This window comes from Pristiophorus japonicus, unplaced genomic scaffold (assembly GCF_044704955.1).
Source record: "Pristiophorus japonicus isolate sPriJap1 unplaced genomic scaffold, sPriJap1.hap1 HAP1_SCAFFOLD_29, whole genome shotgun sequence".
NCBI lineage: Eukaryota > Metazoa > Chordata > Chondrichthyes > Pristiophoridae > Pristiophorus > Pristiophorus japonicus.
In genome coordinates, this window is record NW_027252668.1 from 3,014,011 (window position 1) to 3,028,012 (window position 14,002).

A 14,002-nucleotide genomic window follows, 5' to 3' on the forward strand; every position below is an offset into this window, starting at 1 on the left:
CTGGCTTCCGGCTCACTAAAATAATTTCAGTGGGCTCCCAGCATGACTGCCACCCTATTTCAGGGAGCCTACTTTGAGGAAGGGATGGAAATTGCTTCATCTAGTTTCGATTACCATTGGTTTTAATGGGGGCAGAACGATGCGAATTACCTTCCAAATGTTTTTGGTGAGGTTTACGGCGGAACAGAGCCAAAGTCTCAGGAAAATATGGAGTGGCATAATTAATAGCGCAAGTCATTTACTCCATAATTTCCTCATTCCTTTGCACCGTTCAGTAGTTCCTGTGATGTAAGTGTACCATTACAATGGCACAAGTCGGTCAATTTGCGCGGAACTCCGGATCTGATCCCGGGAAAAGCCCAGGCTTGAAGGATGTTGGCCTTTATTGGAAGGTGGGATGGAGTATAAAAGCCGGGACGTCCTGCTAACATGAGGGGGCACCGTTTCAGAATAAGGGGCCGCCCATTTAGAATGGTGACGAGGAGGAACTTCTTCTCTCGGAGGGTTGTAAATCTGTTGGAATTCTCTGCCCCAGAGAGCTGTGGAGGCTGGGTCATTGAATATATTTAAGGTGGGGATAGACAGATTTCTGAGCGATGGGTGTTATGTATTGGTGCCTGGGGTCACCAGGCACTAGAGGTCGCTACTGTCGGAGGTCATCGGGCTGCATGCGCGTGTGCGCGATCATGGCTGTACATAAGCGCGGGTACCATGTCAGGTGGGTAATTTTGGGCGAGAATAAAGATGGATCACGTTGACCCCTGACGCAGTTTACAGCCACCAGACTCTTGAGTCATTACAATAAGGGAGTGAAGGTTATGGGGAGCGGGCGGGGAAGTGGACCCGAGTCCGTGATTGGATCAGCCATGATCCTATTAAATAGCAGAGCAGGCTCGAGGGGCCGAATGGCCGACTCCTGCTCCTATTTCTGATGTTCTTATGTTTCCTCCATAGCTACGTACTCACATCACAAACTTGATCGCAGTGGCCGTAAGGGTGATGCTCTCCATCAACTCGATCCCCATGATGATCTTGCTCAGGTCTGCCTGCCTCTCCTGGAACATCGTGAAGCTCATCTCAAGCTTCTGGGAGTGTGAATATTGCACAACGGCAAACTGCACAGAGCGAGGAGGGTTAGAATCACGCAAGGCCAAAGCGTCCCAGCTCTCCCCATAGCCCTGTATCAATCCCCCAACTAATCCCACTGCCCCGATCTCTCCCCATAGCTCTGTATCAATCCCAAACTAATCCCATTGCCCCGCTCTCTCCCCATAGCCCTGTATCAATCCCCAAACTAATCCCACTGCCCCGCTCTCTCCCCATAGCCCTGTATCAATACCCCAACTAATCCCACTGCCCCGTTCTCTCCCCATAGCCCTGTAACAATCCCAAACTAATCCCACTGCTCCGCACTCTCCCCATAGCCCTGTATCAATCTCCAAACTAATCCCACTGCCCCGCTCTCTCCCCATAGCCCTGTATCAATCTCCAAACTAATCCCACTGCCTCGCTCTCTCCCCATAGCCCTGTATCAATCCCCAAACTAATCCCACTGCCCCGCTCTCTCCCCATAGCCCTGTATCAATCTCCAAACTAATCCCACTGCCTCGCTCTCTCCCCATAGCCCTGTAACAATCCCAAACTAATCCCACTGCCCTTCCCTGACCCCCTCTCTCACCAATGTGCTCCCCCTTACACCGCCTCACTCACGTGCATGATATCTGGGTCTGAGCTCGTCATCATATCCAGCATGAATCTTTTGCTCATAAAAATGTCACGCCGGGTCAGGCTGTTCGAACCGTCAAACAGGAAGGCCACATCTATCTGCGCTGCGGTGCATTCTGGGGGAGAGTGATAGAACACCATCGAATCAGAGTGGCCCAGGGGCAGTACTGAGGGAGCGGCGCACTGTCGGAGGGGCAGTACTGAGGGAGCGCCGCACTGTCGGAGGGGCAGTACTGAGGGAGCGCCGCACTGTCGGAGGGGCAGTACTGAGGGAGCGCCGCACTGTCGGAGGGGCAGCACTGAGGGAGTGCCGCACTGTAGGAGGGGCAGTACTGAGGGAGCGGCGCACTGTCGGAGGGGCAGTACTGAGGTAGCGCTGCACTGTCGGAGGGGCAGTACTGAGGGAGCGCCGCACTGTCGGAGGGGCAGTACTGAGGGAGTGCCGCACTGTAGGAGGGGCAGTACTGAGGGAGCGGCGCACTGTCGGAGGGGCAGTACTGAGGGAGCGCCGCACTGTCGGAGGGGCAGTACTGAGGGAGCGCCGCACTGTCGGAGGGGCAGTACTGAGGGAGTGCCGCACTGTCGGAGGGGCAGTACTGAGGGAGCGCCGCACTGTCGGAGGGGCAGTACTGAGGGAGCGCCGCACTGTCGGAGGGGCAGTACTGAGGGAGCGCCGCACTGTCGGAGGGGCAGTACTGAGGGAGCGCCGCACTGTCGGAGGGGCAGTACTGAGGGAGCGCCGCACTGTCGGAGGGGCAGTACTGAGGAAGCGCCGCACTGTCGGTGGGGCAGTACTGAGGGAGCGCCGCACTGTCGGAGGGGCAGTACTGAGGGAGCGCCGCACTGTCGGAGGGGCAGTACTGAGGGAGCGCAGCACTGTCGGAGGGGCAGTACTGAGGGAGTGCTGCAGTGTCGGAGGGGCAGTACTGAGGGAGTGCTGCAGTGTCGGAGGGTCAGTACTGAGGGAGTGCTGCACTGTCGGAGGGGCAGTACTGAGGGAGTGCTGCACTGTCGGAGCAGTACTGAGGGAGTGCTGCACTGTCAGAGGGGCAGTACTGACGGAATGCCGCACAGTCGGAGGGGCAGTACTGAGGGAGTGCTGCACTATCGGAGGGGCAGTACTGAGGGAGTGCCGCACCTTCGGAGGGGCAGTACTGAGGGAGTGCTGCACTGTCGGAGGGGCAGTACTGAGGGAGTGCTGCACTGTCGGAGCAGTACTGAGGGAGCGCCACACTGTCGGAGGGGCAGCACTTAGGGAGTGTCGCTCTGTCGGAGGGGCAGTACTGAGGGAGTGTCGCACTGTCGAAGGGGCAGTACTGAGGGAGCTCAGCGCTGTGGGAGGGGCAGTACTGAGGGAGCGCCACACTGTCGGAGGGGCAGTACTGAGGGAGCGCCACACTGTCGGAGGGGCAGTACTGAGGGAGCGCCTCACTGTCGGAGGGGCAGTACTGAGGGAGTGTCGCACTGTCGGAGGGGCAGTACTGAGGGAGAGTCGCACTGTCGGAGGGGCAGTACTGAGGGAGTGCCACACTGTCGGAGGGGCAGTACTGAGGGAGCACCGCACAGTCGGAGGGGCAGAACTGAGGGAGCGCCGCACAGTCGGAGGGGCAGTACTGAGGGAGCGCCGCACTGTCGGAGGGGCAGTACTGAGGGAGCGCCGCACTGTCGGTGAGGCAGTACTGAGGGAGTGCTGCAGTGTCGGAGGGGCAGTACTGAGGGAGCGCCGCACAGTCAGAGGGGCAGTACTGAGGGAGCGCCTCACTGTCGGAGGGGCAGTACTGAGGGAGTGCCGCAGTGTCGGAGGGTCAGTACTGAGGGAGTGCTGCAGTGTCGGAGGGTCAGTACTGAGGGAGTGCTGCACTGTCGGAGGGGCAGTACTGAGGGAGTGCTGCACTGTCGGAGGGGCAGTACTGAGGGAGTGCTGCACTGTCAGAGGGGCAGTACTGAGGGAATGCCGCACAGTCGGAGGGGCAGTACTGAGGGAGTGGTGCACTATCGGAGGGGCAGTACTGAGGGAGTGCCGCACTGTCGGAGGGGCAGTACTGAGGGAGTGCTGCACTGTCGGAGCAGTACTGAGGGAGCGCCACACTGTCGGAGGGGCAGTACTTAGGGAGTGTCGCACTGTCGGAGGGGCAGTACTGAGGGAGCGCCGCACTGTCGGAGGGGCAGTACTGAGGGAGCGCCGCACTGTCGGAGGGGCAGTACTGAGGGAGCTCTGCGCTGTGGGAGGGGCAGTACTGAGGGAGCGCCACACTGTCGGAGGGGCAGTACTGAGGGAGCGCCACACTGTCGGAGGGGCAGTACTGAGGGAGCGCCTCACTGTCGGAGGGGCAGTACTGAGGGAGTGTCGCACTGTCGGAGGGACAGTACTGAGGGAGTGCCACACTGTCGGAGGGGCAGTACTGAGGGAGCACCGGACAGTCGGAGGGGCAGAACTGAGGGAGCGCCGCACAGTCGGAGGGGCAGTACTGAGGGAGCGCCGCACTGTTGGAGGGGCAGTACTGAGGGAGCGCCGCACTGTCGGAGGGGCAGTACTGAGGGAGTGCTGCAGTGTCGGAGGGGCAGTACTGAGGGAGCGCCGCACAGTCAGAGGGGCAGTACTGAGGGAGCGCCTCACTGTCGGAGGGGCAGTACTGAGGGAGCGCCGCACTGTCGGAGGGGCAGTACTGAGGGAGCGCCGCACTGTCGGAGGGGCAGTACTGAGGGAGTGCTGCACTGTCGGAGCAGTACTGAGGGAGTGCTGCACTGTCGGAGGGGCAGTACTGAGGGAATGCCGCACAGTCGGAGGGGCAGTACTGAGGGAGTGCTGCACTGTCGGAGCAGTACTGAGGGAGTGCTGCACTGTCGGAGGGGCAGTACTGAGGGAGTGTCGCACTGTCGGAGGGGCAGTACTGAGGGAGTGTCGCACTGTTGGAGGGGCAGTACTGAGGGAGCGCCGCACTGTCGGAGGGGCAGTACTGAGGGAGTGTCGCACTGTCGGAGGGGCAGTACTGAAGGAGCACCGCGCTGTGGGAGGGGCAGTACTGAGGGAGCGCCACACTGTCGGAGGGGCAGTACTGAGGGAGCGCAGCACAGTCAGAGGGGCAGTACTGAGGGAGCGCCGCACTGTCGGAGGGGCAGTACTGAGGGAGTGCCACACTGTCGGAGGGGCAGTACTGAGGGAGTGTTGCACTGTCGGAGGGGCAGTACTGAGGGAGCGCCGCACTGTCGGAGGGGCAGTACTGAGGGAGCGCCGCACAGTCGGAGGGGCAGTACTGAGGGAGCGCCGCACTGTCGGAGGGGCAGTACTGAGGGAGCGCCGCACTGTCGGAGGGGCAGTACTGAGGGAGCGCCGCACTGTCGGAGGGGCAGTACTGAGGGAGCGCTGCACTGTCGGAGGGGCAGTACTGAGGGAGCGCCGCACTGTCGGAGGGGCAGTACTGAGGGAGCGCCGCACTGTCGGAGGGGCAGTACTGAGGGAGCTCTGCGCTGTGGGAGGGGCAGTACTGAGGGAGCGCCACACTGTCGGAGGGGCAGTACTGAGGGAGCGCCACACTGTCGGAGGGGCAGTACTGAGGGAGCGCCTCACTGTCGGAGGGGCAGTACTGAGGGAGTGTCGCACTGTCGGAGGGACAGTACTGAGGGAGTGCCACACTGTCGGAGGGGCAGTACTGAGGGAGCACCGCACAGTCGGAGGGGCAGAACTGAGGGAGCGCCGCACAGTCGGAGGGGCAGTACTGAGGGAGCGCCGCACTGTTGGAGGGACAGTACTGAGGGAGCGCCGCACTGTCGGAGGGGCAGTACTGAGGGAGTGCTGCAGTGTCGGAGGGGCAGTACTGAGGGAGCGCCGCACAGTCAGAGGGGCAGTACTGAGGGAGCGCCTCACTGTCGGAGGGGCAGTACTGAGGGAGCGCCGCACTGTCGGAGGGGCAGTACTGAGGGAGCGCCGCACTGTCGGAGGGGCAGTACTGAGGGAGTGCTGCACTGTCGGAGCAGTACTGAGGGAGTGCTGCACTGTCGGAGGGGCAGTACTGAGGGAATGCCGCACAGTCGGAGGGGCAGTACTGAGGGAGTGCTGCACTGTCGGAGCAGTACTGAGGGAGTGCTGCACTGTCGGAGGGGCAGTACTGAGGGAGTGTCGCACTGTCGGAGGGGCAGTACTGAGGGAGTGTCGCACTGTTGGAGGGGCAGTACTGAGGGAGCGCCGCACTGTCGGAGGGGCAGTACTGAGGGAGTGTCGCACTGTCGGAGGGGCAGTACTGAGGGAGCACCGCGCTGTGGGAGGGGCAGTACTGAGGGAGCGCCACACTGTCGGAGGGGCAGTACTGAGGGAGCGCAGCACAGTCAGAGGGGCAGTACTGAGGGAGCGCCGCACTGTCGGAGGGGCAGTACTGAGGGAGTGCCACACTGTCGGAGGGGCAGTACTGAGGGAGTGTTGCACTGTCGGAGGGGCAGTACTGAGGGAGCGCCGCACTGTCGGAGGGGCAGTACTGAGGGAGCGCCGCACAGTCGGAGGGGCAGTACTGAGGGAGCGCCGCACTGTCGGAGGGGCAGTACTGAGGGAGCGCCGCACTGTCGGAGGGGCAGTACTGAGGGAGCGCCGCACTGTCGGAGGGGCAGTACTGAGGGAGCGCTGCACTGTCGGAGGGGCAGTACTGAGGGAGCGCCGCACTGTCGGAGGGGCAGTACTGAGGGAGCGCCGCACTGTTGGAGGGACCACCTTCCAGATGAGACGTTGAACCTCTCAGGAGGATGGAAATGAACCCACGACAGTTTTGCGACGAAGAGCAGGCGAGATATCTCCGGTGTCCTGGGGCCAATGTTTATCCCTCAACCAACATCACGAAAACAGATTATCTGGTCCTTCGCTCGTTGCTGAGTTTTGGGAGCTTGCTGTGCGAAATCTGGGAGCCATCGTTCCTCCATTACAAGAGTGACCAGACGTGAAAAGTGTACTGGCCCTCCGACACTGTGGGACGTTTGAGGTGGGGATAGGCACTATGTAAATGCAAGGTTCGCCTTGTATAATTTGTTCTTTTGTTGACGAAAGGAGGAGACTGTGGAGTGACCTGATAGAATTATTAAGATGTTGCAAGGTTATGATAGAATGGATACAGAGAGTATAAGGCTAGACTTTCCACTCGGTGGCTAAGGCCCCCCCAAAAATAGGCCATGTTCCAGCGATGTGGGACGTCTGGGCCTTGCTGATCGCCGGCACAAGGCCCAGTTTTCTGTTTTGCGATTTTCCACTGGGCCTGACCCCGGGCGATGTCAAATGGGCGATGTGACTTTTTGGCGATCTCACCATCGCCCACCGCAAAACCGACGTCAAGTAAAAAAAGCTTCCCCAGCAACGCTATTGTGGCGCATGCGTGGGATTTTTGTTTTTGTGCGGTTGAGTTTCTTTGCCGCGTTTTTGAGAGGTCAGGGGTCATCACACATGCTCAGCAGCACAGGGAGGGTCAGAGAGAGAGAGAGAGAGAGAGAGGGAGAGAGAGAGGGAGAGAGAGAGGGAGAGAGCAGGAGTTGCGGGGAAGAACATCACTCGAGGCCATCAATCTAAGATAGTCAGCAAGCAATCCAGTGGGGAATTCAGGAGAAACTTCTTTACCCAGAGAGAGGTGAGAATGTGGAACTCGCTGCCACAGGGAGGGGTTAAAGTCAATAGTATTTAAGGGGAGGCTGGACAGGGATATGAGGGAGAAGGGAATCGAAGGTTATGCTGATCGAGTTAGATGAGGAGGGGGACTCGAGTAGAACATAAACACCGGCACAGACTGGTTGGGCCGAACGGCCTGTGTCTGTGCCATATACCCTTTGTGGTCCTAATCCTATGTGCTGGATAAAGCAGTATCTGCAGACTTCCAGAAGGCATTCGATAAGGTTCCACATGAAAGACTTTTAACAAAAACGAGAGGGCAGGGAATCGATTTAATTATTTATTTCTCTCTTTCTCTTTCTCTCTCCCTTCATCAGTTTTTCTCTTTATCTTTTTCTCTCTCTCACTTTCTTTCTCTTTCCCTCTCTTTATCACTTTTTCTCTCTCTCTCTCTCTCTATCTCTCCCTCTCTTTCTGTTCCTCTCTCTCTGTCTGTCTCTCTGTCTCTCTCTCCCCCTCTCTCTGCCGCTCTCTACCTCTGACTCTCTCTGTCTGCTTCTCTCTCTCTGTCTCTCTCTGTCTCTCCCTCTCTCCATCTCTCCCTCCCTCTCGCTCTCTCCCTCCCTCTCGCTCTCTCCCTCCCTCTCGCTCTCTCTGTCTCTCTCTCTCTCTCAGTGAACGTCACTTACCCACGTCTGCGGGTCTCATCGTGCTGACGGGCCGCAGCATGTCATCGAAGAGATAGCAGATGCCTCCCAGGTGCATGTTGGAGATGCAGGGCTTTGCCACGGGACCACAGGCCTGAGGAGCAGATCGAGAGTCAGGCAAGAGAGGCCGAATCCCCGGGCCTCAAACCACCCCATCCCTCCACACTCCCTACCTCCAACCCCATTCCCACACCCTCCGACCCCTCCTCCGCTCACCCCCTTCCACCTCCGCCCTCTCCCTCAGGCCCCACTCGTGGCTCAAGCTCGGTCAGTCATCTGGGGGGGGGGGTCAAGGGTCACGGACACTGGTCCAACTGCGGGTCAAGGGTCGTTGCGTCTGGTATTCCTGGAAAAGTCTTGCTCCCCTCAGCCACCAACTCTCTCTCTCTCTCTCTCTCCCTCGCCTGAGCCAGGGGTCGAACCCTCATAATCCAGGCCGACACTCCCTGGTTACCAGTACTGAGGGAGTGCCGCACTGTCGGAGGGTCAGTACTGAGGGAGTGCCGCACTGTGGGAGGGTCAGTACTGAGGGAGTGCCGCACTGTGGGAGGGTCAGTACTGAGGGAGTGCCGCACTGTGGGAGGGTCAGTACTGAGGGAGTGCCGCACTGTGGGAGGGTCAGTACTGAGGGAGTGCTGCACTGTCGGAGGGGCAGTACTGAGGGAGTGCCGCACTGTGGGAGGGTCAGTACTGAGGGAGCGCCGCACTGTGGAAGGGTCAGTACTGAGGGAGCACCGCACTGTGGGAGGGTCAGTACTGAGGGAGTGCTGCACTGTCGGAGGGGCAGTACTGAGGGAGTGCCGCACTGTCGGAGGGGAAGTACTGAGGGAGTGGCGCACTGTTGGAGGGGCAGTACTGAGGGAGTGCTGCACTGTCAGAGGGGCAGTACTGAGGGAATGCCGCACAGTCGGAGGGGCAGTACTGAGGGAGTGCTGCACTATCGGAGGGGCAGTACTGAGGGAGTGCCGCACTGTCGGAGGGGCAGTACTGAGGGAGTGCTGCACTGTCGGAGCAGTACTGAGGGAGCGCCACACTGTCGGAGGGGCAGTACTTAGGGAGTGTCGCACTGTCGGAGGTGCAGTACTGAGGGAGCGCCGCACTGTCGGAGGGGCAGTACTGAGGGAGCGCCGCACTGTCGGAGGGGCAGTACTGAGGGAGCTCTGCGCTGTGGGAGGGGCAGTACTGAGGGAGCGCCACACTGTCGGAGGGGCAGTACTGAGGGAGCGCCACACTGTCGGAGGGGCAGTACTGAGGGAGCGCCTCACTGTCGGAGGGGCAGTACTGAGGGAGTGTCGCACTGTCGGAGGGACAGTACTGAGGGAGTGCCACACTGTCGGAGGGGCAGTACTGAGGGAGCACCGGACAGTCGGAGGGGCAGAACTGAGGGAGCGCCGCACAGTCGGAGGGGCAGTACTGAGGGAGCGCCGCACTGTTGGAGGGGCAGTACTGAGGGAGCGCCGCACTGTCGGAGGGGCAGTACTGAGGGAGTGCTGCAGTGTCGGAGGGGCAGTACTGAGGGAGCGCCGCACAGTCAGAGGGGCAGTACTGAGGGAGCGCCTCACTGTCGGAGGGGCAGTACTGAGGGAGCGCCGCACTGTCGGAGGGGCAGTACTGAGGGAGCGCCGCACTGTCGGAGGGGCAGTACTGAGGGAGTGCTGCACTGTCGGAGCAGTACTGAAGGAGTGCTGCACTGTCGGAGGGGCAGTACTGAGGGAATGCCGCACAGTCGGAGGGGCAGTACTGAGGGAGTGCTGCACTGTCGGAGCAGTACTGAGGGAGTGCTGCACTGTCGGAGGGGCAGTACTGAGGGAGTGTCGCACTGTCGGAGGGGCAGTACTGAGGGAGTGTCGCACTGTTGGAGGGGCAGTACTGAGGGAGCGCCGCACTGTCGGAGGGGCAGTACTGAGGGAGTGTCGCACTGTCGGAGGGGCAGTACTGAAGGAGCACCGCGCTGTGGGAGGGGCAGTACTGAGGGAGCGCCACACTGTCGGAGGGGCAGTACTGAGGGAGCGCAGCACAGTCAGAGGGGCAGTACTGAGGGAGCGCCGCACTGTCGGAGGGGCAGTACTGAGGGAGTGCCACACTGTCGGAGGGGCAGTACTGAGGGAGTGTTGCACTGTCGGAGGGGCAGTACTGAGGGAGCGCCGCACTGTCGGAGGGGCAGTACTGAGGGAGCGCCGCACAGTCGGAGGGGCAGTACTGAGGGAGCGCCGCACTGTCGGAGGGGCAGTACTGAGGGAGCGCCGCACTGTCGGAGGGGCAGTACTGAGGGAGCGCCGCACTGTCGGAGGGGCAGTACTGAGGGAGCGCAGCACTATCGGAGGGGCAGTACTGAGGGAGCGCCGCACTGTCGGAGGGGCAGTACTGAGGGAGCGCCGCACTGTCGGAGGGGCAGTACTGAGGGAGCTCTGCGCTGTGGGAGGGGCAGTACTGAGGGAGCGCCACACTGTCGGAGGGGCAGTACTGAGGGAGCGCCACACTGTCGGAGGGGCAGTACTGAGGGAGCGCCTCACTGTCGGAGGGGCAGTACTGAGGGAGTGTCGCACTGTCGGAGGGACAGTACTGAGGGAGTGCCACACTGTCGGAGGGGCAGTACTGAGGGAGCACCGCACAGTCGGAGGGGCAGAACTGAGGGAGCGCCGCACAGTCGGAGGGGCAGTACTGAGGGAGCGCCGCACTGTTGGAGGGGCAGTACTGAGGGAGCGCCGCACTGTCGGAGGGGCAGTACTGAGGGAGTGCTGCAGTGTCGGAGGGGCAGTACTGAGGGAGCGCCGCACAGTCAGAGGGGCAGTACTGAGGGAGCGCCTCACTGTCGGAGGGGCAGTACTGAGGGAGCGCCGCACTGTCGGAGGGGCAGTACTGAGGGAGCGCCGCACTGTCGGAGGGGCAGTACTGAGGGAGTGCTGCACTGTCGGAGCAGTACTGAGGGAGTGCTGCACTGTCGGAGGGGCAGTACTGAGGGAATGCCGCACAGTCGGAGGGGCAGTACTGAGGGAGTGCCACACTGTCGGAGGGGCAGTACTGAGGGAGTGTTGCACTGTCGGAGGGGCAGTACTGAGGGAGCGCCGCACTGTCGGAGGGGCAGTACTGAGGGAGCGCCGCACAGTCGGAGGGGCAGTACTGAGGGAGCGCCGCACTGTCGGAGGGGCAGTACTGAGGGAGCGCCGCACTGTCGGAGGGGCAGTACTGAGGGAGCGCCGCACTGTCGGAGGGGCAGTACTGAGGGAGTGCCACACTGTCGGAGGGGCAGTACTGAGGGAGTGTTGCACTGTCGGAGGGGCAGTACTGAGGGAGCGCCGCACTGTCGGAGGGGCAGTACTGAGGGAGCGCCGCACAGTCGGAGGGGCAGTACTGAGGGAGCGCCGCACTGTCGGAGGGGCAGTACTGAGGGAGCGCCGCACTGTCGGAGGGGCAGTACTGAGGGAGCGCCGCACTGTCGGAGGGGCAGTACTGAGGGAGCGCTGCACTGTCGGAGGGGCAGTACTGAGGGAGCGCCGCACTGTCGGAGGGGCAGTACTGAGGGAGCGCCGCACTGTTGGAGGGACCACCTTCCAGATGAGACGTTGAACCTCTCAGGAGGATGGAAATGAACCCACGACAGTTTTGCGACGAAGAGCAGGCGAGATATCTCCGGTGTCCTGGGGCCAATGTTTATCCCTCAACCAACATCACGAAAACAGATTATCTGGTCCTTCGCTCGTTGCTGAGTTTTGGGAGCTTGCTGTGCGAAATCTGGGAGCCATCGTTCCTCCATTACAAGAGTGACCAGACGTGAAAAGTGTACTGGCCCTCCGACACTGTGGGACGTTTGAGGTGGGGATAGGCACTATGTAAATGCAAGGTTCGCCTTGTATAATTTGTTCTTTTGTTGACGAAAGGAGGAGACTGTGGAGTGACCTGATAGAATTATTAAGATGTTGCAAGGTTATGATAGAATGGATACAGAGAGTATAAGGCTAGACTTTCCACTCGGTGGCTAAGGCCCCCCCAAAAATAGGCCATGTTCCAGCGATGTGGGACGTCTGGGCCTTGCTGATCGCCGGCACAAGGCCCAGTTTTCTGTTTTGCGATTTTCCACTGGGCCTGACCCCGGGCGATGTCAAATGGGCGATGTGACTTTTTGGCGATCTCACCATCGCCCACCGCAAAACCGACGTCAAGTAAAAAAAGCTTCCCCAGCAACGCTATTGTGGCGCATGCGTGGGATTTTTGTTTTTGTGCGGTTGAGTTTCTTTGCCGCGTTTTTGAGAGGTCAGGGGTCATCACACATGCTCAGCAGCACAGGGAGGGTCAGAGAGAGAGAGAGAGAGAGAGAGGGAGAGAGAGAGGGAGAGAGCAGGAGTTGCGGGGAAGAACAACACTCGAGGCCATCAATCTAAGATAGTCAGCAAGCAATCCAGTGGGGAATTCAGGAGAAACTTCTTTACCCAGAGAGAGGTGAGAATGTGGAACTCGCTGCCACAGGGAGGGGTTAAAGTCAATAGTATTTAAGGGGAGGCTGGACAGGGATATGAGGGAGAAGGGAATCGAAGGTTATGCTGATCGAGTTAGATGAGGAGGGGGACTCGAGTAGAACATAAACACCGGCACAGACTGGTTGGGCCGAACGGCCTGTGTCTGTGCCATATACCCTTTGTGGTCCTAATCCTATGTGCTGGATAAAGCAGTATCTGCAGACTTCCAGAAGGCATTCGATAAGGTTCCACATGAAAGACTTTTAACAAAAACGAGAGGGCAGGGAATCGATTTAATTATTTATTTCTCTCTTTCTCTTTCTCTCTCCCTTCATCAGTTTTTCTCTTTATCTTTTTCTCTCTCTCACTTTCTTTCTCTTTCCCTCTCTTTATCACTTTTTCTCTCTCTCTCTCTCTCTATCTCTCCCTCTCTTTCTGTTCCTCTCTCTCTGTCTGTCTCTCTGTCTCTCTCTCCCCCTCTCTCTGCCGCTCTCTACCTCTGACTCTCTCTGTCTGCTTCTCTCTCTCTGTCTCTCTCTGTCTCTCCCTCTCTCCATCTCTCCATCTCTCCCTCCCTCTCGCTCTCTCCCTCCCTCTCGCTCTCTCCCTCCCTCTCGCTCTCTCCCTCCCTCTCGCTCTCTCTGTCTCTCTCTCTCTCTCAGTGAACGTCACTTACCCACGTCTGCGGGTCTCATCGTGCTGACGGGCCGCAGCATGTCATCGAAGAGATAGCAGATGCCTCCCAGGTGCATGTTGGAGATGCAGGGCTTTGCCACGGGACCACAGGCCTGAGGAGCAGATCGAGAGTCAGGCAAGAGAGGCCGAATCCCCGGGCCTCAAACCACCCCATCCCTCCACACTCCCTACCTCCAACCCCATTCCCACACCCTCCGACCCCTCCTCCGCTCACCCCCTTCCACCTCCGCCCTCTCCCTCAGGCCCCACTCGTGGCTCAAGCTCGGTCAGTCATCTGGGGGGGGGGGTCAAGGGTCACGGACACTGGTCCAACTGCGGGTCAAGGGTCGTTGCGTCTGGTATTCCTGGAAAAGTCTTGCTCCCCTCAGCCACCAACTCTCTCTCTCTCTCTCTCTCCCTCGCCTGAGCCAGGGGTCGAACCCTCATAATCCAGGCCGACACTCCCTGGTTACCAGTACTGAGGGAGTGCCGCACTGTCGGAGGGTCAGTACTGAGGGAGTGCCGCACTGTGGGAGGGTCAGTACTGAGGGAGTGCCGCACTGTGGGAGGGTCAGTACTGAGGGAGTGCCGCACTGTGGGAGGGTCAGTACTGAGGGAGTGCCGCACTGTGGGAGGGTCAGTACTGAGGGAGTGCTGCACTGTCGGAGGGGCAGTACTGAGGGAGTGCCGCACTGTGGGAGGGTCAGTACTGAGGGAGCGCCGCACTGTGGAAGGGTCAGTACTGAGGGAGCACCGCACTGTGGGAGGGTCAGTACTGAGGGAGTGCTGCACTGTCGGAGGGGCAGTACTGAGGGAGTGCCGCACTGTCGGAGGGGAAGTACTGAGGGAGTGGCGCACTGTTG

The 14,002-nt window shown here is 60.0% G+C and overlaps 1 protein-coding gene and 1 long non-coding RNA gene across 2 annotated transcripts in view; both read right to left on the reverse strand.

The window, feature by feature from the left end:
- Positions 1-1,740, reverse strand: part of LOC139248124 (integrin alpha-1-like) — a 23,577-nt gene extending 21,837 nt beyond the window's left edge. The window contains exons 1-2 of the mRNA XM_070871873.1: positions 1,711-1,740; positions 967-1,115 (exon numbers count right to left, since the gene is read on the reverse strand). Coding sequence (XP_070727974.1) covers positions 967-1,115; positions 1,711-1,740 — 179 coding nt within the window. The remainder of the gene's footprint in view (positions 1-966; positions 1,116-1,710) is intronic.
- Positions 1,741-1,788: 48 nt separating this feature from the next.
- LOC139248216 (uncharacterized) lies at positions 1,789-13,208 on the reverse strand. The gene is made up of 3 exons (XR_011591007.1): positions 13,141-13,208; positions 7,993-8,104; positions 1,789-1,841 (listed from the first exon to the last, which is right to left on the reverse strand). It is a non-coding gene; the product is annotated as an uncharacterized lncRNA (long non-coding RNA).
- Positions 13,209-14,002: the final 794 nt, after the last annotated feature.